The following is a 26,863-nucleotide window of genomic DNA, read 5'->3' on the forward strand; positions in this document are numbered from 1 at the left end:
AGTCCTTGTGGTCGCGTATTGATTCACCTCAGTCCGGGTGGTGGAGGACGAATCCCAGTTGCCTCCACGTCAGAGACCGTCAACCCGCGCATCTTATCATGTGGCTTGTTGAGTGCGTTGCCACGGAGACATAGCGCGTGTGGAGGCTTCACGCCATCCACCGCAGCAACCACGCTCAACTCACCACATTATAGCGATCACGAGGAGGTTACCCCATGTTACTCTACCCTCCCTAACAACCGGGCCAATTTGGTTGGGAGACCTGGCTGGTGTCACTCAGCACGCCCTGGGATTCGAACTAGCAAACTCCAGGGGTGGTAGCCAGCGTCTTTACCACTGAGCTACCCAGGCCCCCTTATAATAGAAGTTTTATTGATATTTACCTTTTATCATTAGAAAATTTACAGGGAAATGTTGAGGAGAGACTGTTAAAATACATGCTTCAGAGGAAGTTTTATGAGTGCTTCACAAGATGCTGGATCTGCTGAAGTTGTGAGAGGCTGGTTTATTACATCTGTTTAAATGATATATGAGCATATTAGCAGACAGTATAGGATATTAGTTTTACTGACATTTGCCTTTTTCTCATTAGACAATATTAAAAGTTACAGGGAACTGTTGAGGAGAGAGAGGGAGAATGAAACAGGCATGCACTTTATGAGCACAAACGCGTCTGCCGTGGCTCTGATATGCAGACCGTTTACGTAACAAAACAAACCATGACTGGTCGTTCACATGTCTCAGTCGCTTCCTGTGCAAGCAGATGATTTTCCGTGCCCTCAAGAAACAAATCGGCCAAAGGGGAAAATGTATCGTCTGATGCCAATAATTAAAAAATTCTGAATATCGTCCGATTGATCAGTTTCTTTAAGAGTTCCATTCATTCAAAAACGCTGTCGGTTAAGCCATTAGCAAGAAAGCTGCTTACGTTTTTGGATGCAGCCATTGTGTGGCCACTACTGGGGAAATTTTGCCATTATTATCGAAGACAAATAGTGCCATTTTCTGGTCTCATTGCTCAGTTGGGGACATGGCGTACAGAAAAAATGTAAGTTGACGTCATCTAGTCGATACTGCTTTACTCTTTTTATTATTTGTATATGAGGCCTTGTGGAAACTGAATGTAGTCATATGAATTTACTTTAATGCTATAATATTTGGATTGTTTTACTAAATAAGAGTTCCCATGGTCATGGAAAACCTGGAAATATCAGGGAATTTTAAAATTGTGTTTTCCAAAAGTCATGCAAATTAATAAAATCTTTAAAAATCATGGAATTATTATAATGAAATATGGAATACTTTTGTAGTTATGCTTAGCTCTAAAATATTTCAACAGCACATTGCACTCTGTTGTATTCCAAAAAGCATGTATGTTCATGCGTCTGTTTTCAATCAAGCAGTTTTTAGTAAAATAAATTATTTTGTCTTTGTTTTTCTTGTCTAAGACACATCAAGGGAAGTATTTAAAGAATGCTATAAATGCATAAAAATCATTGTTAATCGAATTGAATTTCATTGTGTACGAATCGTTCCAAATTTGCAAAGTTTCAACCCAAAGATTTACACCCCTAGTGAAATAAAATAAATAAAATCAAGCTCAGACATTCTTCCAAAATATCTCTGTTTGTATCTTCTGCAGAAGAAAGTAATACGGCTTCAAAACAACATAAGGGTGAGTGAATGATGAAAGTACTTTCATTTTTGGGCAAAAAAAAAACTGGGCCTTTCTTTTTTCAAAAACAAAACCCACCTCTTTAAGACAGGTAAATACTTTGATTTACTACGTACATAGTAAGAGCACCTCAAGGGTAAAGGAGTAAAATACTATAAGTGTAGAATATGGCCCATATAAATTTCACAGGAATATCAAAGCATGTATGGACCTATATAGGAAAAAGGAAATCTCCAAAACACACAATATAGCTCTACATGGACAAACCCTACCAGAGGGAGAGACCTGCAGTTGAAATAACTGGGTGTAATAGTGACCTGACTCCTAATAATGTTCTTTTGTAAGGGCAGAGAGATCAGGCCTGTCTGATCTAGCCTGCATGTACCATCCCACTCTGTAAAGACTGTGGGGGGGCTGTTAAACCCCCAACCAAGAGCATGAGAACAATATCCTCTTGGAGATTTTCAAAAGCTTGAACAAAGCCATTCAGAAATCATTCATGTCACTTTGGTGGTAATGATGCATTGCTTATGAGCAATAGTGTCATTTATTAACCAATCCTGATAACAACAAACTGAAAATTTGTGGGGAAAAAAATAAATAAAATAAAATAAAAAACAAAAAACACACACTTAAACACTGTAAAAGTATTGTTGTCACGGTACCAAAATTTCACTAGTCGGTACCGATACCTGTGAAATTTCATGGTTCTCAATACCAATTTCGGTACCACAGCATAAATATGTTAATATGACAATGTGCTACTGAACACACCAGTTTAGCCTATTTAAAAAGTTACATTTCAATGTAAATAATCAGAATCAAGAAACAGAATGAGCTTTATTGCAAAGTATGCTTTCACATACAAGGAATTTTTCTTGGTGACAGAAGCTTCCAGTGCACAAACAATACAACAAGATAATAATAATAAAAAAAATAGAATAATAATAAAAAGCAAACAGAAATATAAGTATATATAGAAATACACAATAAGCAAATATATATAGTATGTACAAATACAAATCTGTTATATACAGTGCAAGGGAATGTAATGCAGAAGTGGTAGGATATGTTAAATAATATAATTGACTAAGCTGTTTATTGCACGTAATTATAGTATAGTTTTTAACTGTTCATGAGCTAGATAGCCTGAGGGAAAAAAACTGTTCTTGTGCCTGACGGTTCTGGTGCTCAGTGCTCTGTAGCGTTGGCCAGAAAGCAACAGTTCAAAATCTGTTCTGATTTATGTGAAGTGAAGGTCAGAGCGGGTGTGGGGTGTGAGACTGGGCTTTTCAAATCTACAGTAAAACACATTCAAGTCATCAGCCAGTTGTTGGTTCCTTACAGTGTTGGGGGATGGTGTCTTGAAGTTAGGGTAATGTCTTTCAGGCCTCTCCAAACCAATGCAGGGTCGACTGCTGAAAACTTGTTTTCAGCTTCTCGGATTAGGTTCTTTTAGCCACTTTAATTTCCTTAGTGCGTTTTTGGCCTAATTATACAATATTTTATCCCCGCTTCTGTAAGCATCCTATTGGGCATGATGAAGCTATCTGAGTTTTCCTGTAAACCATGGTTTATTGTTGTTGAACGTTAAATAAGTCCTAGTAGGAATGCACATATCCTCACAGAAACTGATATGATGTCACAGTATCTGTGAGCTCGTCCAGATTGGTGTCTGTAGCTTCAAAAACACTTCAATCAGTGCAATCAAAGCAGGCTTGTAGTTCCAGCTCTGCTTCATTGGTTTAAGCTGATTTTGGTTTCTGCCTGTAGGTTGGAAGATGAACCAGACAGTGATCAGAGAGTCCCAAACTGCTCTAGAGACAGAGCGATATGCATCCTTTATTGTTGTGTAGCAGTGGTCCAGTATATTTCTGTCCCTGGTGGGGCATGTAATGTGCTGTCTGTATTTTGGCAGTTCACGGATGAGGTTGGCTTTGTTAAAATCACTGAGAATAATAATAAGTGAGTCCAGGTATTGTTGCTCCGTGTCTCTGATCTGAACAGCCAGCTGTTGCAGCGCTGCATTCACGGACACTTGGAGGAATATAAACACTCACCAGAATAAACGAGGAAAACTCCCACAGTGAGTAGAAAGGCTTACAGTTGATAAAGAGCACTTCCAAATTAGGACAGCACATCTTCTTTAATGTTATCACACATGTACACCGCCTCTCGTTTTCCCCGTTAATTCTGCAATGCGATCCGCTCTGAACAGCTGTAATGCGCTGTCTGGAATGGCATCACTCAGCCAGGTTTCTGTGAAGCACAAGGCAGCAGAGGTTGAAAAGTCCTTGTTTGTAGGTGTGGAGAAGTAGTTTGTCCATTTTGTTAGGAAGAGAGTGGAGATGTGCTAGATGAATACTCGGCAGCGCTGTTCGAAAGCCATGCTGTCGGAGCTTGACCAGCACGGCAGCTCATAGCACGCTTAAACAACACAGCTGCGCCTCAGACTAAAATGTCCAGTCAAAAACCAGGAAAAGATTGTCTAGTATGTGCTGCTGAATGTTCAGCAGTTCATTCCTGGTAAAACTGATTGGAAAGAAATTACTAAAACACACTAAACAAATAAAAACAACAAAAGAATTGGAGAGCTCCACACCGAGGCAGTCATCTGTGGCGCCATCTTCATCATTCATTAATATTAAAAAGAATCCATGTTTCCATCAAGTGTTTCTCAATCAAGGATGCATTGCTTAAGTGTTTTTAAGTAGCACCCTGCAATCTGTTTTACAACAAATCATGTTTTCCTTTTTGTTATTATTATTTTCCAGAAATATTTTAGAGTTTAATTTCATCATCAAAATGGTGTCTAATCAATTCATTCTTAAATTTGAACAAGTGAAAATAGCATTTTCCAACATGTCATTGAAATTTTTTCCCAAACTTTTATTCAACAACAGTCTTGCTTGTGATATATTGCTTCATTATTATTATTATCATTACAGTGAATATTACATTTTACTATACAGTTGTAATATATTTCTGTCACAATTTCTTCAATTTCAGGGCTCTAGTTTATATTTTGAAAGGTGCTTTTATTATGATGTGTATTTGTTGCCGGAAGCTTCACTTTCCAGATAACAGTTTGCAACACAGAGGCTTTAAAGTCACATCTGAAATCTCATCTCTTTACACCGGTCTTTGTGTCTGACAAATGAAAGTAGGACACAGTTTTGGAGTGTTTGTATTTTGTGTTTTAGACTACTGGTGTTTGTGGTAATTTTTAAATGTTATGTTTTATATTTTATTACTGTGAAGCATTTTGGTCAACTCTGTTGCTTTATATGCTACATTAATAAAGTTGAGTTGAGACTAAAGCGCAAATGCTGTGATTTAATTACATAAATATATAGTTTACATGTGCTGCGTGATTCACAGTAGATTAGTGCTCTGCTTGGTCATCTGATACAACGTGAATGATTCTCAACGTCTGTGCAGGTTATGGAGTATGAGCGGTCCAATTTATGCATTCATTCAAAGTATGCATCTCTTCCACACTTAGATTGCAGCCTTTAGCGGTTTAATAAATCACATTAGGATGTCACGATTTTAATTTGATTAATTGTCCATTTCAGTGTAAGGAATAACAGAGCATGTGCTCAAAATGAGAATTTTAAAACAGTCGTGTGTCAATCATACTGTGCGCTAGTACCGGATCGAGTCGGTGCTCGGTACTACCGGTACTGCAGAAACACTGGTATCGTTACATCTTTTTTATTTTAATATCGACTTGGTACCGAAGTACCGGTACTTTTGACAACACTAGTAAAAAGGAAACAAAGCTCTCTCTCTCTCTGACCGATTTTACCCACTTTTCTCCTTCCTCTCTTTTCCTCGTGTGCTATGGCTTTCATGGGATCTCAGGCAAGTTTGGTGATCTGGAAAGTTATTGGACATACCAGAGCAGAGTGATTTCAGTGGGATACAGTGAAAAAGGGTAGGCATGGCCCAGTAGACTAAAAACAGTTATCACAAGGGCATTTCAACAGGCAAATAAATCTCTGACCTGAAGTGAAATGTTGACCCAGGATTAAGTTTTCCTTTGTTACAACTGATCATGTCATATTGGCCTAAAAAAACAACTCTGACACAGAAACAAAACGAAGACAAACACATAACTTCAGAGACTGTTTGAGGAGACTCCAAGAGAACCATGGGTTATTACTACAATGAGGATTGCTGGGTCTCAGACAAGACCCTGAAGATGACAACTTCACCCCACCACCTCTTTCTTTCTCTTGCTCTGGGTGTCATTTTCACAGCTAAGAAAACCTGATCAGCTGTGTCTTACTCGGTCTACTTTAATCACTTGGGTTGGTTTCAAAAAAATCCCTTGACAATAGATTTGTCAGACCTGGGGCAACTCATCCCTCTTTTACCACTTGAGGTCAGAGTGTGACGGCTGGGTGCAATTTTCATTCCCCTTTTTTATTTATAACTAGTAGCACCTAATAAACATGCAAAAAATACATAAATAAATAAATAAATAAATAAAGTAAAAATATTTGAGGAGCAAATAGTTTTCCTAAAAATGTATGTCCTCATATTGGGACAGCAGGTCTAAGTTGTGAAATTTAAAATAATACCAAGCTATAGAATAGGAATGTGCATGGATAGTCGACATTTGGTTAACCATTCGACACGCCACTATTCGAATTCCAAAATCACTATCCGGTTATTATACTTGTGCAATAGAGGTCTTCAACCCGACCCGAACTCGACAAGTTCTGACAAACCGTTAGGTTTGGGCGAGTTTTTCCAAGTATAGGGCAAGTTAGAGGCTGATCAAACATGCTTTTCTGTGCATCTGCACTGTTTTTCTATATAATGTTAACACTCGCTGGACGGGCATCTTTGACTGTTGTGCTGAATCTCACTGCCTTTCAGCATCTTGCGCAAGATCACCACATTTTTAGACACAAGTTAAGTTAAAGATAACTTAAATTTTTATAAATGTATTACAAACAACTGCATTGTTTCATTCACTGCACTGCGTTTTGCTGCTTTCAGAAGTAGTTCTGGTTGCAAAGAGGACCTCAAGTGACTGTTACGCCATTAAACATGATTCCAGGTTGTTTTTCACCAAGGTAAGTGTCAGCGCTTAATAAACAGCAAGACAGCGTTTTCCCTTTTGCTCTGGTGTACATATTTAGTACAATAAGACAAGTTCAAAGCCATTTGATTTTAAACCATTTAACTATCAAACCAAACCATGAAGAGGCTATTTAACCACAGCAGTGTAACTCCATGCACATGACAATACTTGCGTTCGCTCCCTCGCGGAAATGTGAAGCTGCCCATGCAGAGCGCCTATATAGGCAGTGATAGTTTCATTATTTTTGTCTGAGTTTAATGTGATATTTTCTCATTTGAAGATTGCAATAAACCAAAAGTCTTTCTTGCAAGTCAGTCCACTGTCGGCCATCTTTGGAACGCTCTCGGGAAGCTGTTTCCAGTCATGATAGTGCCGCTCCTATCTACTTGAATGGGGAAAGACCAAAATTTCAAAAGCAGTTGGACAAGATTACGATCTAAGAACATATTTCAAATTAGCAGTTAAATCTGACAATACTGGAATCATAAATTGTGATCTGTGCGCTCTCGAGTTAATTGACAGGCGATGTCTGTCTCTAAAAGGTGATTGGCTCTTTTTCCTGTAAGGTGTGACTTCCTTTCTTCATCCACTGACCGTTGGTGCTTAGAGCTCCTTGGTTGGGCGTTCCACTTTCTCCCATTCATTTTAATAGGAGTGGCCCGTCTCCGCTAAATAGTCTCTGAATAAACATTCTTTATTCCCACGTCCACACTCCCAACGAAAAACCGATTAACCGTTCGTGAAACATTGCAGTTAACCGCATGTTAAAAAACGGTATCCGTGCACATTCCTACTATAGAAAGTCAGTTGTTTTTAATCAAATTGTGTTTCTAGGAGTGTTGGTTATTCATGTTAAGACATTACAGTTGATTTCCTGTAAAGCTGCTTTGGAACAATGTGTATTGGGAAAAGCACAAATAAAAAACTATACAAACAAAAATTATTTGACGATTTTGGCTTTTATGTTGCAATGTTTTCTCTTTGGCAACAAAATCTCTATCTATCTTTGCACTGTTAAACAAACAAGTCATAGCCTGTGCTGAAGCATTTTACCAATCAGAAATTAGCATGCATAATTCTGATTCAAGTAATGGCAAGCATCATCCAATCACTGCTAACAGTGTTAAAATAAAATATCATCCATTATAAATTCAGAATCGATGTAGTGATTACCACTGTCCCATGTCTGCCAACCAAGTTGAATGGTGCAAACACCATCTACAGCCTGAAACTGAACTTGCCTAGAGTAGTGGATAGCGAAGCCAAAACTCAATGTATGCGCATGATGATGCGGGATTGCAAGAGGTAAAAATACTAATAATAATAATAATAATAATTAAAAAAAGGCCACAATCGCAGATTTTTGCTTTTTTTATTTTTTTGAATAAATGTGAGTCAAAATCATTTTTAGTGAACCCGAAACATTCTGAAATACTTTTGCGTTCCCTCGCAATAAGTTATGCGTTCCCTTGCAATAATTTTACCATGGTTTTACTACAGTAACCATATTTTAACCATAATATTTATAGTAAAACCATAGTAGTAATACAGGAAAAAGAAAAGTTTAACCAGTTAAGATTAACCATGGTATTAGTAGTAAAACCATAGTAATGGAATCTATAGTAAAACCATAGTTACTGTATGGATGCAGTACACTGTATTAAAACCATGGTTTCCACCAAAACAAAAACAAGGTTAGCCTACTACTAGTCTACAATATTACAATGGCCAAGTTCATAAAAAAATAAAATAAAAATAAATTACTACAATAAAAGGTTACAACAGTATTACTAAAGTAAAAAAAATTACTACAGCTTACATTATTACTAGTAAAACCATGTTTCCACCAAAAACAAAACGTGACTGTCATAATAACTACTACAGTAGAGTTAAACTATGGCACATGTATAGTAAAACCATAACCACAAAATTCAGATTTTTATTACAATAGTTTTCAATTTCCTGTGATATTACTATGGTTTCACTACAAATGTTATGGTAAAATATGGTTACTGTAGTAAAACCATGGTAAATTTATCACAAGGGAACACAAACTATTGCGAGGGCATGCAAAAAATAAATGAATCCCACCCTGCCCTATAAGGGGCTCAGTAAACATCCTTTGTCTACTTATTAAATATTTTGGCTAATTTGATCATTCTTTGAGTTACCAATAAGTTTGTAGAACTGTTACACATTCCATTCTGCAGAATTCTGTAGATTTCCCCCCAATATTAGTGTAGAATATAATAAAAAATACAAAAGTAAGATTTCCTCTGGGCCTGCCCGTCAATGAATTTATGAAAAGAAAACGCTGAAACAATATTTATACACACTGAAAAGCCACAACATTAAAACCACCTGCCTAATATCGTGCTGCCAAAACAGCTCTGACCCGTCGAGGCATGGACTCCACAAGACCTGTGAAGGTGTCCTGTGGTATCTGGCACCAAGACGTTAGCAGCAGATCCTTGAAGTCCAGTAAGTTGCGAGGTGGGACCTCCATGGATTGGACTTGTTGGTCCAGAACATCCCATAGATGCTCAATCGGATTGAGATCTGGGGAATTTTGTGGCCAAGTCAACACCTTGAACTCTTTGTCATGTTCCTCAAACCATTCCTGAAAGTTTTTGCAGTGTGGCAGGGTGCATTATCCTGCTGAAAGAGGCCACTGCCATCAGGGAATACCGTTGCCATGAAGGGGTGTAGGTGATCTGCAACAATGTTTAGGTAGGTGGTACGTGTCAAAGTAACATTCACATGAATGCCAGACCCCAATGTTTCCCAGCAGAACATTGCCCAAAGCATCACACTGCCCCCGCCGGCCTGCCTTCTTCCCGTAGTGCATCCTGCTGCCATCTCTTCCCCAGGCAAACGATGCACATGCACCCGGCCGTCTATATGATCTAAAAGAAAACGTGACCAGACCACCTTCTTCCATTGCTCCTTGGTCCAGTTCTGACGCTCACGTGCCCAGTGGTGGACAGGGGTCAGCATGGCACTCTGACATGTCTGCAGCTACACAGCCCCATACGCAGAATGCTGTGATGCACTGTGTGTTCTGACACCTTTCTATCATGGCCAGCATTAAGTTTTTTAGCAATTTGTGCTACAGTAGCTCTTCTGTGGGATCGGACCAGACGGGCTAGGCCCTTGTTCCCCACACGCATCAATGAGCCTTGGGTGCCTATGACCCTGTCACCAGTTCACCAGTTGTCCTTCCTTGGACCACTTTTGGTAGGTACTAACCACTGCATACCCCACAAGACCTGCTGTTTTAGAGATGCTCTGACCCAGTCGTCTAGCCATCACAATTTGGCCCTTGTCAAAGTCGCTCAGATCCTTATGCTTGCACATTTTTCCTGCTTCCAACACATGAAATTCAAGAACTGACTGTTCACTTGCTGCCTAATATATCCCACCCCATGACAGATGTCATTGTAATGAGATAATTAATGCTATTCATTTCACCTGTCAGTGGTTTTATTGTTGTGGCTGATCAGTGCATGTAGAGGTGTTCCCCTTCCATTCTCTGAAGAGATGAGATACCAGACACAAAGCCAGCTCAAACAACTTGTTACAGTACAGCTGGCAAACTGATCACAAAATACACATTTGTCAGTCAAAAGGCCAAACCAATGACTGGCCACAAACATTTGCATTCTTAACAGTCAGCAACGGAGAAAAGCTTCTTAAGTAGCCAATTCAAACCACAGACTGGCCCCCTCTCCAGCACAGCTTTCCATAAACTATTTTATGAATGAGACATATGAAATACAAAAGTCAAGTATGAAAGTCCAATTCATTTTCCATAAGTGAAGTGGGTCAGAGGGGGAGAGAAAAAGCACACCATCCATAAAGAGTCCCATTACTGTACATTAAATAATGCTTGACAGTTCATTATTAGTTATTTATACATTAGCAGGAATGCAAATTGTATATCTGTCTAATATTTAATATGTGAATGCACATGAACTAATGATCTGTTGTTAAGTATTATGTAATAGTTGTTAAATTACTGCTTAATGAAAGGGTTCAGGTTTTTATAAAGTGTTACATTATTCATTTAAATTAGATTTTAATATGATTTGACGTGTGAAACCTGGGAAGGTTTAGGTGAATGACTGGCATTGCCCTGCTGTAAAACACTGGGAAAGTCTCTAGAAACCACATGGGCAATAAGTGTTTACAAGTTACCAAAGTGACAGTGATGACAAATAAACATCTGAAACGATGCTTGACATTGGCTTCAAACAAAATCAAGCATTACAGGCTCATAAATTCATAAAGATGAATGATGTAACAAGTCACAAACTCTAGATTACCTTTGCAAACAGGCGAGCTGGGACTCAGCCACTCTGGGGAGAGTCTGTCATGTTCAGGGGGCTGAAGGGGTTTGGACCTGTGGCCACAAGACCACAACGAGGAGGAAGATGATGATGATGAGGAAGAGGATGATGAAGACGGAGAGGCTGATAAATTAGAGGTAAGGGGGCCTGAACTGTCCGTGATGAAGCTGATCTGTTGGGAGGGAGAGCAGCACTGGGGGTTGACATGCACACCTGTGTAAGATGACGATGATGATGATGATGATGGTGGTGGTGGTGGTGGCACAGGTATCTGCGCGTGCGGCACTCTCGCGTTTGGCGGAGTCACGTGAACAGCGATTATGGGGCTAGTTCTTGATGATGAAGATGATGAGGAGGGAACGGATGATGCCATTGTGGCTGTGGCTGCAGAACTGTTTGAGGCGCTGGAGTAAAGGGATCGCGTGGGGCTCCGGCTGTGGGTTCCGTGTGGATCACATCCGCTGCTGTGGCATTTACCGTTACCGGCGGAGAGCGCCGTCCGTGTCTGTAGAGGGTGCTGTGGCTGCGGTTTAAGCTGGAACGGAACAGTGGCTTTCATGGGCAGCAGGCGACCCAGTAAACCCACTCCGGAGGTGCTGAGCCCCGGGGATCCGGTTGAGCTTCCTGCGGTCACGCCGCTGCAGCTGGACGTCGGAGATCCATTTCTGCGAACTCTTTGAGACATGGTGTTCGCAGGGATATTACAAAAAAACTCAACGTAAACACTTTCAACATACGTTTAAGCGTATCTGAGGTGGCGAATGCTCTTTGGTGCTCGTAGTGTCACTCCATATAACGGCTGTTTATGGATTTTTATCCGTACAGCCGGTTCTAACCAACGCGACTCAACTATCTCACGACCTCAAGTAAACTGGAGTGGATTCACAGCCACGCACAGTCAACTCGATCCAGAGCTCTGCCCCCCTCGCCTCTGATTGGCTGCTCGCGCTCCCCTCACAACTTCTGATTGGCCAGAAAGTGGATCCCTTTAATTCCATAAAGTGAAATAGTACACACAGTGGATGAGACATTTTTAATGAGGTTTAAAAAAAATAAAATAAAATGTTTTACTGAGGAGATGAGTTATGATTCTTTCATAATTCATTCATCTTTTAATGACAGCTCTTCTTTAATTCTCTTTTTGAGCAATGACGTGTAATAAGTGGTAACTTTACAATAAGGCTGTATTCGTTTACATTAAGAACTAACAATGAACAATACTTTTACAGTACATATTAATCTTAATTGAGTTTATTTTTAACATCTACTAATATATTCTTAACATTAGTAGTGGTATACGTTAAAATTAATGCACTAACAATAAACAGTAGTAATATTTATAACTTAACATAAACCAGTATTATTAAATGCTGTTAAATATCATTGTTAATTGTTAGTTCATGATACCTAATGCATTTACAAGTGTTAACAAATAGAACCTTTTTTAAAAGTGTTACACTCGTGTGTTTAGACACTTGATTTAATACTAAATTATCATTGCATGTGTGCACTAAAAAATAAAAATCAACTTTTCAAAATAATTTGCACTTATAAATGTGTGTAAACTCTTTGGTGTGTGTGGGACGTGTTTTTTGTCATGATATTGATGTTGCCTTTAACACCCTCATGTGGCCACTCAATAAACTGAACAATCTGAGAAACATCATTTCAGTGTACAAAGTTTATCACATTATCCTAGAAATTGTACGTTTTATTTCAGACATGTGGAAATAACAGCAAACCTCATATACAGGTTTTCATTAATATAATCTTTCATCGACTGAGTAAAGCAGGGGTGTACGGCAAGCTTTATTTTCTAAATTATATTTTTTTAAAAACATTCTGAATAGACTAAAAGCACGAGTTATCATTTGTTCTTTTTCCTCAAAGTGCTTAATTTCCAAGCTGTAATAGAAAACATGTCAGTGGCTTTTTTTTTTTTTTTAAATAACCATCTATGCAGAGACTGAACGGTGGCTTAAGCTTCAATATTAATTTGATGGATATAAAACAGAAGCAAAACAGCAGCTTGTCAACACATACCCTTCATTCATTCACTCATACCCAAAAATACACTTGTAAGTTTGTTTTCAGGGGGCATGCTGTTAACCGTGTATACTTTGCCTAGACTTTGTCATTTTGTGAGTGTAATGAGTTCTTATAGATGTAGAATTCAGTAACTTTTTCATTTTTTTTAAAACTCTGATGTAGAATTCAGAGTTTGTATGTGTATTACAGTTACATCTTGGTTTACTTGAAACACTTCTGCAACCTAACTAAATAAAAAAAAAGTCCAAATTATCAAGGCCTGCTTCCAGAAAAAACATTAAACAAGGCATGTAGGGTTTATATCTACACATTTTTGTAGAGCAGTATCTGTAAATGGTTCAGTATTCAACGGTGTGCTGTAAATTGGACAATGACTGGTGTAAACAGCTTGTATTAGTTCTTGGAGGGTTCCCCAGAGCAAACAACACTTCCAGTGACTCAGCCTTATCCTCCACGTAGACAGCATCTAGCCTCAACACTCTGGTCTAAATCATCTATTTTAGTCATAAATCTTTCCATTTCAATTCACCGATGTTTGTTCATTTCGTTCAAATTAGCATTGGAGGTTTACTATGTCATCCACTGGGTTATTATTTCTCATTTCAGCTCATTATCTTCTCTTCGACTCGAGGTGAACAGCATGTACTTTTGACATACATAGTTGAGAACAGTCTGGCATTACTGCGATTATCTGAAGATACATATCACAGTGATTTAGCGTTGTTCTTGGTCCCAAAGCGACAGATGAGTCTGTATACGTGCATGAAAATGCACTGGACAGATACTGTTTATTTACACCACAGAGGTTAGCCTATATTACATTCATATACAAAAGTCAGACTGAAGCATTGATTTGTTTAGAGAGAGGCCGTGAGGACCAAAACTACACTGTATACCCTTATATGCTGACAAAAAATTCAGCATAGGGGAAAACAAATCTGATGGTTTTTTGAAAGTTCACTTTCCGGAGTGTACAAAGTCCAAAGATAATGCTGGCTTGTTCCAAATCCAAATGGTTAATCCCTACACTCATTATGGACAACATCACTGAAATGCAATACAGTATAAGCATGGTATGCACTCTCTGATTATACACTCATGCTATCTCAGTTTTTTATGTTTTTTCTCAGGATACAGTGCATTGCTATAGGAGGGAATTTTCCTCATCATGTAATTATCTGAATGGCTTGTGTCCATCGTTTTCCATGGCAATGCAGAACGCACACCAGCCGTAAAGGCAGCAATTGTGGGGTAAAATATGAGGCCCATCTCATGCATGGTGCATGTATCAACCGCTACCTGACTGCCAAATCCATTTACAGTGTAGATTTAAAAATAAAGATGCAGCACTCAAAATTGACTATTTCAAGTGGCACAAATAAACAAGAACGGTTTTGGAAGTGCATCCTTTGTGTCAATTCCTTCCAGACTGTTAATGATTTGGTAGAAAAGGGTAAAACCACTTGACACATGTCCGAAAAGGCTCTAAGCTGCCACTAAAAATGGTTTAAGTGATTCTAAACATTTTTAAGTTTTGATTACATGACAGTAAACCCAATAAGCAGCTTGAAGACTGGCCCTGGACACTACATAAATTAAAGACTTAGGGGGAAAAAAGAGAAAATTAACAAAAGAAACAGCTAAAATTGATATAGACTCATGATTTCTTATTGTACACTACTGTGTCACTTGAGCTCATCTTTAATAGAGGCTAATACCAAACTTAAAATATCAGTGAAATTTAGTCTGTACATATTGTATATATTTTGTTCATGATGTATGTATGTGTTTGCTCAAGGAATATGGTGTTTGAAGCACACAGAGCATTGTCCACTGTCCTAACAGAGTAGAAAGTCTCACTTGACTGATGTCTTTTGCACACACAGCTGTGATCTGAAAAGCTCCATTGAGAAGTCTCTTCATACATCTAGCTTCATGCAAACACACATTGACCCATACATACACATTTAGATACACTCTCTCCTTAACAACTCACAGAGGTAAAACTGCACTGAGCATTTGCAGAGACTTGATTATTTAGTGTCTTCAGAGAACATGATTTCCAGCAAACAGTCCTGGTTGTTGCTTGACTTCAGTAAACACCTACTGTTCTTATGTAAAAGTTGTCCAATATTACGAACATCCAGCACATGAAGTGAACACCCCAAGATTTATCTACCTTTTTCAAGACTGATGGGATTGTTGAATAGGTCTGGGATTTCCATCTGTACAGTGTTTCAAAAACACAGTCTGGGTAGCTGACGGTACACAGGATTGCTACCGCTAAGTGCAGCCACAGAAATTTTAAACTAAAGAAAAGAAACAAACAAATGCAGCAAAAATACATAGCAAATTAAAACTGTCTTATGGAGCACCTCAAAGCTAAAGTCTATTGCACATTTTAAAATGAGAAAAAACTAAAACTAAAACCAGAGTACACAGATATATACAACAAATACAAAACATATGAATGTACTGTGGGTTAAAAAGTATTAGAGATGCAGTCAACCCAGTCTTAAAGACCACTGCCTTTTTTTCCTTTTTCTTTTTTTCTTCAAATGGACTTGATTTCAATTCTGTCCACTCTATCATGATTGTAAAATCAACACATTATCATTAAGACTAAAAACTAACACATTTTGAGTTTTCAGACCAGTCTTTAGCGTGGTCAGAGGAACTGTGATTAAGATTACTTACAAAAAAGTGCAATAAAAGAAATGATCAAATAGCCATAAAAACAATCATACTTGATTTAAAAAAGGAACAACCAAAACAATGGAAGCATTTTATGCCAACGTTGCTGCATAGCTGGGTTTAGTTTAAAGCGATTTCTTCAAAAACTAGTTGAAGTTCAACACTATCACAATGTTAAGTGCTTGCCAAATTACGTCCCTTCGAAAGTCTGCTTTCCAAATACGTTTTTCAGTTTTTTTTCCATCATTAGCTGGACCATTTCTTGGAGCACAATAGCATAGACAAACTCTCCGGTATCAAAAGGAGGAAAATTGGAGATGAGAGTTCACAGGCAGGTCATATCTGGTGGGTCAGATGTTAGAGTGGCAGTTGTAGTTCCTCCACTGACCAGGAACACAGCAATACTGGATTTTAATTGGCCAGAACTTGTGTGACCTCCTCCAGCTACTGTTGTTGCCATTTGCTGGCTGTGCCCATTGTTGTTTGCCTCTCCATCCAGTGTATCAGTGGAGATGACCCATGTGGAAGGACGCCACCTTTTCAAAGAATAAGGTGTCTTCACACGTTTCTTAATCTTCTCTGCTGATCCGGCTTTTCCCTCTTGTGACATGGCCTCATCTACAAGAGAGGAGGCGCAAATCTTAGAAGAAATATTTAATAAGCATCCTTGATTAAAGCTGCACTACAGAAGATTTTTTTGGTAAAAATGAACAAAATGCCATAATTAAATGAGTACATAAAAAGCTGGTGTTCAAAACAATGTCCTTACCTTACCCCCATTCACTATGGTAAACCTACAAAAATGATTTGTATTTTGAGCTGTCGGGTTGGATTTGGCACAAAATCGCAGGCTTATGTCGTTCGTCTTTGTGTCATTATGTCATGTCCGTAAACACACAGAAAATACACAGATCAGCTACAACATTAAAACCACCTGCCTAATATTGTGTAGGTCCCCCTCATGCCAACAAACCAGCGCCAACCCGCCTCTCAGAATAGCATTCTGAGATGATATTCTTCTCACCCCAATTGTACAGAGCGGTTATCTGAGTAACTTTCGAACCAGTCTGGCCATTCTCTTTTGACCTCTCTCATCAACAGCACATTTCTGTCCACAGAACTGCCGCTCACTGGATGTTTTTTGTTTCTGGCACCATTCGGAGTAAATTCTAGAGACTATTGTGCTTGAAAATCAGGTTAGGAGTTACAGAAATACTAAAACCAGCCATGCTCCAAATCACTGAGATCACTTTTTTCTCCCATTCTGATGGTTGATGTGAACATTAACTGAAGCTCCTGTCCCATGTCTGCATGAGTTTATGCACTGTACACACAACTGGCTGATTAGATAATCGCATGGATAATTGTTGGTGCCAGACGGGCTGGTTTGAGTATTTCTGTAACTGCTGATCTCCTGGGATTTTCACACACTGCAGTTTCTAGAATTTACTCAGAATGGCGTCAAAAACAAAAAACATCCAGTGAGCGGCAGTTCTGTGGACGGAAATGCCTTGTTGATGAGAGAGGTCAACAGAGAATGGCCAGACTGTTTCGAACTGACAAAGTCTACGGTAACTCAGATAACCGCTCTGTACAATTGTGGTGAGAAGAATATCATCTCAGAATAGCATTCTGGCGCTGTTTTGGCGGCATGAGGGGGACCTACACAATATTAGGCAGGTGGTTTTAATGTTGTGGCTGATTGGTGTAAGTACCGGCTGTCAAGTATTCTGGCTGGGGAAATTACTCCGTTCAGTTCAGTCAGTCACTGTCAAACAGTTCAGGACAGCATCACTGCAGTCTGGAAGGATGTTTATATGTTAACTGTTTGGCAAAGTTCTTTACTTGCTATAATGCTTGGATATGTTGTCTGGTAGGGTTGTTGAAGCTTATATTGCTTGTCAAGCTCATGTGAATCAAACAATACTCGTGTGTTAACCGATCGTGATGTTTCTACATTGTTCGGTTTAAGTTACTGTAACATGTTTACTAATACTCATGAATTCTGAGTATTTTATAACATTGTTGTGATTTCCAGATTCCCTAAAAACTTGGGACTTCACCTAGAATTGACCTTAAAAGACTTGAGACTTGACTTGGATGCATGACAAAAGACAAAAACCTGGGACTAGACCAAGAATTGGCCTTGTAAGACTTGACTTGGACTTGTGACAAAAGACTAAAACTTGGGACTTGACCTAGAATTAGCCCTGAAATCAGAGGTGGGAAAAAATATCGATATGTTAAAGTATCGTAATAGTTTCCCTCATGATATTGTATCGATATTTGCATGGTGAATATCAATATTATTATATATTTTTTTAAACATTAATATTGTGGTGATGGGAAAATAATTTATTTCCAAAACTTGTGACTTGACCTAGAATTGGCCTTGAAAGACTTGAGCCTTGACTTGGATTCGTAAACAAAGACTAAAACTTGAAACTTGACCTAGAATTAGTCCTGAAGACTTGAGTCTTGACTTGGATTTGTGACAAAAGACTAAAATGTGAGACTTGACCCAGAATTGGCCTTGAAAAACTTGAGCCTTGACTTGGATTTGTGACCAAAGACTAAAACTTGGGACTTGACCTAGGATTGGCCTTGAAAGACTTACTTTAACTCATGGCAAGAGACTATAACTTGACAATAGACCTAGAAAAATGGCCTTGAAAGGCTTGACTTAGATTCCACTTCAGACATTTGTGCATGTGTCTGTCATTAGAAAATGAAAAACAGTTGTTGCAATATTTAATTCGGGGCAAAACTGCTCAAAACATCCACCCTAATGAAGCAACAGAGAGTAGTATTTCAGCACACAAAAATTTGTGGTTGACCTTTACCACACTAACTCTCCCAGGCAGAGAGCACTGAAGTCTGACTTATCGAGTTCGAACTGTTCAAGTCTCACAATCCGCATACAGACGCTAAACATGTGGGCAGGATGACTCCATGTTTCTTTTTCTTTTTTTGTCTTCCTGTTTAGAGAGTCTGCTCCAGGAGTTCCTGTTAACACTGGTCGACCCGTCATCACGCTCACATCTGCCTGCATGCATCACTCTTTATCGCTGCCGCCAACTGAGGCAGAACATTTTCTGGATTCTTATCAATCCAGTGGAATTTCCTTCCTTCTCCAACATCTAAACACTCAGCCACAAAGAGTAGGAGAGTGAGAGAGAGAGAGAGAGAGAGAGAGAGAGAGAGAGAGAGAGAGAGAGAGAGAGCACACAGCTAGCCACTCATCTCTCTTTCTATGAAATGTTCAGCTTATGGGAAGCTGTGCTCCTAATTATCTGGGCAAAGCAGGATATAGAGTGACCTCAGAAGAGAAAACGCAGTCTGGCATCCTCTTTTGAGTGGTTATTGTTTGCGGCTGTGCTGACACGCACACTGGTTCCTCCACCCTGCTCTTGGGGACAGTGTTAATCAGGGATGGTTTTAGCCTGTCTCCACACTGATAAAGACACGGTTTGGCCGGTCTGCTTACAGGTTGTATGTCCCTGCTGTAAAATCAACTTTAAGATGGTAGCTGTGTTTTGGAATATGTTAGCTGTTTTCTAGTTGTTCGGATCACAAAGGCCATGTCCACTCTAATAAGTTTTCGTTTGAAAACACATCTTTTTCTCTCCGTTTTGGCCTTCCGTCCACACTGTGATGGCGTTTTTGTCAGCGAAAACTGATCTTTTTGAAAATGCTCTCCCAAGTGGATATATGTGAAATGCGGTATTCTTGCTGTACTGTGGACTGGGAAAATGATGACATTTTTTTTGTCATGTGACACAGTCATGTAATCCATTCAACCAAAACAATCAAGATGGTGGCCATGTTATAGCGGTGCTGATGTGCCCGATATTCACTTTGATATGGTTGTTAAAGATAAATGTTACTTGTACAACTTCACATTGCATTTCTTCAAAGGCAACGGGAAGTTTAATCGGAATTGGTGTCCAACAACGGAACACAAGGACAATTGCGTTTCAGACCGAACATGCAACGTTGATTTTTTGCATGCACAGTAAGGGAATTTAAGTGTTTTCAGATGTTTCAGTGAGGACAAGCAACTTTTGGAAAAGGCTTGAAAATGGCAGTGTGGATGGAGAGCGTTTCGAATACGAAAACGGCGTTTTCAAATGTACCCAGATTAACGTAGCCAAAAGGAGACAGGCGTTGACATTCTGCCTAACATTGGTTGTTCCATGTAGACCTAAGCAAGAAATTTATACCGGTTTGGAAAAACATTGAGGTTGTGTAAACAATTACAGAATTAAATGTTTTTGTTGGTGAACTATTCCTTTAAGCTTGCAGCTGGTTTGTTGCTGGTTCAAGTTGTTCTGCCAGCCTGGACCTACAAATGACCAGCTAAAAAACAGCTACTATATTCCAAAACACAGGATCCAGCTTAAACTGAATTTTCCAGCATAGCATACATCTGCATGTGGGTGAGAGGCAGCAACTGAATCGAGAAAGTTTAACAGATACAGAAAGAGCATAAAAGAGCAGATAGAAACAAAAAGATTGAAAAAAGATGTTGATGGAATAAGGGAAAAGAAGGAAAAGGGTAGAGAGACAGCACACGGTAGTTCTGTTCCACATCCTAGTCACTGACTTGCCGTTTACTGTCTACATAGGCAGCTGTCTTCTAAGACGGCATCCCATCTGAAACCTGGAACCTCATAAGTGAATGACTTGGAATGTTCTACACAGGCAGCAACATAGAATGCTGCACACCTAGCACATGGGAGACTCAGCTAACAATCGATTTCAACAGAGTTTGACATTAGCATTTTGCTATGATGCAAACCTCTTATAAGCATAAAAATACATAACACAAAATTATGGGGTAAAACAGTCCATTATTAATTAGTCTAAACTATTTTTATTGAAGGCCCCCATCCCCAAGAAACTAGGAGTGTCAATGGATTAAAATAATCATAATTAATTGATTAATTAAAAAAAAAATCATCTCATAGCCCTCATTGGATGTTTGCTGAGGCCCCCTAGTGGGCCCCAGCCCCCTGATTGAGAACAACGATGTAGACAGCATGATGTTGCTGCCTACCTTTTGGGACATGATTTGTGTTGGGAGTGTACCCATGATCCCTTAAAATGCTGTCTAGGTAGGCAGCTCACTAGATTTTAGACCAGAGACAGAAAATATGAAAAACATTACCCAAAAAAGACGAATCCTGGGAACTTGCTGACAGATCCAGAGAATTTGGCCGCTCAGGTCTCCTGGGTTTAGGCTGTCTCGATGGAATACAATCCCTCCCGTCTGGTGCCCCTGGGGGGCAGTTTAATGTCTCCATCTGCCCTTCTGCAGGGGCTAATGCACACAAACAGCCCACAGTGGCAGAGGCAGTTGTGTGGATGTTGCTGTTGTTGTTATTTGAGTTGGTGCGGCCGGAGTGATCTCGTGCCGCCGGCTGCTCTCTCCTCAGCAGAGGCTCGTGTTCGTCAGGGCTGGAGTTGATGTTGAGACGGCTGTCTTCTCCACTCAGCTGACTCTGGAGTACAGCAGACCCACTTTCACCCTGTGGCCCAGCTGGGTTTGTGTTCCCAAATGCATCAGAGGAGCTGGTGCTACGCACAATGGGCCCGTTGTGTGTGACGGTGACCAAGTGTGGCTCCACGGCCGCTACTGTGTTCATCTTGGCTATGCCCGTCTCCACCTGCTTCAGGTTGGACTTGTGCTTGCCGAACTTCAACCGTGATGATGAGGACTCCCTGGCAGGGTTTTTGGTGTTGAGCGGTAGGCTGGTGGGCCGTTTGGGGAGATTCTGCTGTTTGGGGAGCGGGAACATGGCTGTAGGGGCATCGCCCATTCCACTGCTGCTCACCCCGAAATCGGCCTGACCACCGCCCCCCGATCCTCCAGTAACTTCTGCGGCGAGTTTGATCAAGGGGTAGAGGAGGCTGGAACTACCCGAGCTGAGTGGGTCTGGAGCACTGAATTGCTTTTGCGAATGCTCCATCAGGTTCTCATCAGAGCTTTCTTTCAGATTCTTGTCCACCTCCTTGGGGTCCAGTTTGGTGGTCTCCAGGTCTTCTTCTGTAAGCTGAAGACACACAGGTACACTCCCACCAGCTCCTGCCTCTTCCGAGTGGCCTGATTCAGAGATGGTGGTCATGATGGTGCTAGGAGTCAGGCCAGTTGTAGTGGTCGTAGTGGACAGACTTGCACCACTGGTCTCTGGGCTGGGTAGCCGAGCTTGGGCCTGAGCCTGCTGCCTCTCATAGTTTATAGAGTTTCGGTTCTTCTCTCCCAGAACTGCCACCCCACTGCTGATGCCACTCATGCCTATGCCACCCCCAGAGGAGGTGCCAGAGGTGGAGCCATCACCTGGGAGGTTCTTTACCATGCCCTCATGATCCTCGATGTAAGAGGATGAAGAGTAATCCGGATAAGAGCCCATTTTGGGAGCCCTGCGACTATGGGTGAGGTTCCTACAAGAACATAAAGAGAAGAGTGGTCAAACCTGATAACCAGATCCATCCAATTCACTGTGTGCACTGAAAAAAGAGAAGACTTCTTAATTTGTCTTTTTTTTATTTTTTGCAAAAATATCTAAATATAAGTACTTTTGGTCTAACTGCGCTGGCTTTTTTATTTTTGTTTTTTGGCTGAGGCTTACACTTGCAATTTTACATAACTGCAGACAAAATACACTTGTATTAAAGATATATTATTTGTAAATGTATCTTATTTAAAATATATTTTTTTATATTTTAATCAGGGACTGAAAACTTTCCGAGTAACGTAAATGTAAACCGAAAGCACATTTATTTTTTTGTTTTGCTGAATGCAACCAAAAACAGGTACGAAGTTCGTTTCAATTGTTTCTGAGTGAAAACATTATTTTTAAATGTTTTAAATGTTTAGTCCAAATGCCCAAGCAGTGTGTGCATGCATGCAGGAGAGAGATTTTGGCTATTAATTAATTTGAATAGGCAGATGTATTTAGAAATATTTTAAATATTTATGGGAATATATTTAATATTAAGAATACATTTATTTAAAATATGTTATTTTATATACAGTAGGCTACTGTATACAGTACATTGCTTATTATGATTTCTATGCTGATAATCCCCCCACATGGGAAAAAACAATTTAAGTCCCTTATTTTGAGCTTGTTTATCCAGACAGTACCATTTTTTTTTTCTTAAGAGATCTAGTAACACTGCAGCTGGCATATCACCCACCCTTAGCACAGAGTACTGTCATTTAAAAAAAAAAAAAAAATTGGTTATTAACTGCTCTTTAATTTTGTTCTAACTGGTTGCCAATTGGAAAGGAGGCAGCGGAACGCTGGAACCGTAACGAAAAAATACAGTTTCTGCTCAGAACAAACTGTAAAGTAAAACATTTTGCTTTTAGTCCCTGATGTTAACTAAAAAAAAAACGAGGCAAAAATACTTTTTTGCTGTGGAATTTCTGCACCACTACAGTCACCAAACGGAACTGCAAAAATGACTGTTTTCAAACAGATTTCCCAAATGCTCACCCCTGTCTGTCATTGGTCAAGAAAATAGATAGTCCTGGCCCAAACTCACATCATTTGTTGAACCAGTGTTGCTGTATCAGACAGGTTGGGATGCTCAAACAAACAGAGCAGTGTTTTGATAATGCTACAGTGTTACACTTTTGAAGAGAATCAACCAAACAACGGCTTACTTATGGTTGTCTCCGCATATTAAGCTGAGATACGAGAAAATATTTTGACCAAAAAAAAAAAAAAACTACACAATTCAGCTTTAAATAATGAACAAATTTAGGAATGACAACAGCCATGAAGTAACTGGCAGACAGCCTGGCGAAGAGGAAAAAAAAAAAAAAAAATTACAAAAAGCCCTATCAAGAACAATTATGCATGTAATAAACACACAGCTGCCTCATTTATTCCTGAGCTGAGAGACCGTTTGAGGTGAGCTCAGACCTCTCGTTCTGCAGTGCTGTGCTCATGGGGTTGATGGTGGGGCTGACGGGTTTGTTCCGTTCCCAGATCAACAGAAGTTCTGCCATACGCTCCTCTGCACACTGTGCTGTCAGACGAGCCTCTGCGTCCTGATCCCAGCAATCCTCCATAGTCTCCTTAAGAGAGCGCACAGCCTGAGAGACAAACAAGATTGTAAGTTTTATTGTTTAGAAAAGTAACAGCACACTTCGCCTGAAAAGCCTCATGATTTCAGGTATCATTCACGTCCATAGAACAAAAGGTGCGATACAAATTTCATTTAATACTCAGGATTAGGGGCTTGTTTAAATCTTTGACCTAAGTATGAGCAATCGTAATAGTCATGCTAAGTTTTGGCAAAGACAATTAGCAAGACCAACACAGAACCAGCACTAATCAGCCTGTACCAGCAGGGGAATGGTCTTTTTTTTGCAGGAAGTGTAAATGCACAGAATACAAGAATGTTCTACATTGTTCCACTTTAATAAGCTTTGTAAAGCTTGCAGACGCAGCATGACAAAATAAGGTAACTAAAGTAAATATAGGCCTGGGAAAGAGCTTCAGCTGATCTTGCAGCAATAATCTGACCACTTCTTGTGACAAGAACAGAATGTGATGATGTCAGTGGCTCACCAGGCTGTTCTCCTTCCAGGCCTCTGGGAACTTGGGCCTCTGTTTCTCTCTGGACACCAGTACCTGCATGTCCTCAAAGGAGGGGTGGTTCCCCGCCTCGGCCTGGAAGGCCATCTGGTATTCTGGCATGGTCTCCCCTTTAAAAATACAAAATGAAAATCAGACTTAAGAGGCCTCCACACCCTCTGCACTCTCCAGAATTACTGAAAAACACTCAATTTATGGAGACGATGGAGCACCCTCATAGTCCATAATAATGAGCAGAATTAAAAGTCTTTGAGTGGATTTACATGCACGATCTTACACTGATTATGCTTAATAAGCCGACAACATGTATGGTCATGTAAATGCCTTAAATGGATTTCCTTTATTGGTGTAATTCAAAAAGGTTTAAAGGAAGTTCACCCCAAAAATCATAATGCTCTGATTATTTAGTCTCCCTTATGCCATATCAAACTCGTATGACTTTATTTCTTCTGTGGAACACAAATGAAGATATTTTGATGGAGATATGATGTGACTATAACCATAGAATGCAAGTCAAAAAGGACATAAAGGCAGCATAAAGGTAATACATACAACTTGAGTAGTTTAATCAATGACTTCTGAAGTGATACAATCAGTTTTGGGTAAGAACAGACCAAAATGTAACTACTCCTTCACTGTAAATCTTGACATCTGCAGTCTCCCAGGTGCGATCATGATTTGAAACTTGATTACGCTTCCTCAGGCTTGACGCAAAAGAAGAACGCTGTACAGCATGTGTTCATGGGCAGAGCGAGTACAGCGCTGTGTGCACGTCAAGCGGGAGGCATAAGGGTGAGTAAATTATGAGAGAATGATCATTTTTTGGTGAAGAAAAACACTATCCAAATATAACCATAAAACTGTACTTAGTTCAGCAAAATAAATAGGCTCATCAACTTTAAAAAACTCCCCCCGATATTGTTGCTGACATTAAAGCTGAAGTAATTTCTGCGACACTAGCGCCACCGAACGAAATAGACCTTTTTCACACTCCGGGTTTTGGAACGAGGAAGTAAACGATTGCAGGGTAAACTTCGACAGCAGTGAATGGGAAACAACAGCAAATATTATTTTCACTTACCCATTTACTCCAAGACCAAAAGACAAAATCCACTATTATGTTTGAATGACTTTCCAGAAGAGGAAAAAAATAGAGAGCGGTGGATTAAGACAGTCAGAAGGGAGAAGATGACACATTTACTGTCAGTTATAATTGAAACCCCCTCACAGCTGTGGTAATTCATCTTTTAAAACTAATTCCAGGTTAATATAACACAAAGCATAATGTTATAAACTTACACTTAATATTTAAAAAGTGTATAATATAAAAAAGTCTGCTAAATTTACGCTGCTAAATAAGGCGGAAACGCATCATCACAGTCTGTAAAAAAGGTCTATTGCAAAAAAAAAAAAAAAAAAAAAAATATATATATATATATTTAAAGACCTCTGTTTGGTCGGGAAAGGAGGAAGCTGGGACCCGGCTGAGCAGTCAACAAAGTTTTAATGATACAAATGAACTTCAACCATAACATAAAGGACACACACAAACATAACTCTGTGTGTGTGTCTCTCTCTCTCTCACTGGCGTCTCTGGCTCCCATTTATCTCTCTCTATCCCACTGATTAGGTGACTCGGCGCCAGCCGTGCACCCTCACGGCCCGGCCACGCCCTCCTCGTCACAACAATGTCTTCAAAACAGCTTTCTGAACACACTCTTCGTCTGCTGTTGTACGAACCTACAGATAGTCCTGCTCCAGTTTCACGCCATTGGTTGAGTAACGTTGTTGGGGCGGGACTAAGCGGGTCGCTTTAAACAAACACAGGAATTTTATAGTACCACAGAGACAAGGCGTTTACAGTTTTCGAGAAAATTAACCTCTGAAAGACTTACTTATAACTGTATATTAAGTTCTGAAAGAAGGAAAAGTTACATACTTCAGCTTTAACAACAAAAATAATTTATACATGTTATAATTAAAAACCATTTACACAACTATGCAAGACGTGATGTGACTTAGTATATGGTAAATACAGCTTTTTACTGTGTTAGGTCACCACTTGATGTCCAATATAAAATCTGGGTCCTGAAGCAAAAACAGTTTAGAACCACTGTTCTATACCACCCCATGCATGATCTGCTTTTCAACCCCACTGAAACTGGCTAGCATTACATTGCAGTTCTGAAATCAGAGACCCTCCCCTTGAAATTCGAACATGAGTGGTCAAAGCAGATGCATTTGAGCAACTAGGTTGGTGTAAATGGCGATGCGTCTCATCTGACACTCTTGATCAGAATACCTGAGATGGAGCTTAATGCCAGGTGTGAACAGGGCCTTAGCCAGCAGTATAGCTAAAGTACTTCCTGGCTGTTGTTCGTGT

General features: G+C 39.7%; 2 protein-coding genes across 4 annotated transcripts in view; both read right to left on the reverse strand.

Annotated features, from left to right (window-relative positions):
• Positions 1-12,096, reverse strand: part of LOC127447854 (protein FAM117B-like) — an 84,932-nt gene extending 72,836 nt beyond the window's left edge. The window contains exon 1 of one of the 2 annotated variants that reach the window (XM_051709962.1): positions 11,099-12,096. In XM_051709962.1, coding sequence (XP_051565922.1) covers positions 11,099-11,807 — 709 coding nt within the window. In that variant the 5' untranslated portion in view covers positions 11,808-12,096. The remainder of the gene's footprint in view (positions 1-11,098) is intronic. The other variant, XM_051709961.1, reaches the window with a different exon arrangement.
• A 722-nt stretch (positions 12,097-12,818) lies between these two features.
• The window catches only part of LOC127447853 (bone morphogenetic protein receptor type-2-like), a 117,804-nt gene continuing 103,759 nt past the window's right edge, over positions 12,819-26,863 (reverse strand). For both annotated transcript variants that reach the window (XM_051709960.1, XM_051709959.1), the window contains exons 10-13: positions 24,454-24,590; positions 23,803-23,975; positions 21,036-22,309; positions 12,819-16,483 (exon numbers count right to left, since the gene is read on the reverse strand). In XM_051709960.1, coding sequence (XP_051565920.1) covers positions 16,191-16,483; positions 21,036-22,309; positions 23,803-23,975; positions 24,454-24,590 — 1,877 coding nt within the window. In that variant the 3' untranslated portion in view covers positions 12,819-16,190. The remainder of the gene's footprint in view (positions 16,484-21,035; positions 22,310-23,802; positions 23,976-24,453; positions 24,591-26,863) is intronic.

This window comes from Myxocyprinus asiaticus, chromosome 11, assembly GCF_019703515.2.
Source record: "Myxocyprinus asiaticus isolate MX2 ecotype Aquarium Trade chromosome 11, UBuf_Myxa_2, whole genome shotgun sequence".
Lineage (NCBI taxonomy): Eukaryota > Metazoa > Chordata > Actinopteri > Cypriniformes > Catostomidae > Myxocyprinus > Myxocyprinus asiaticus.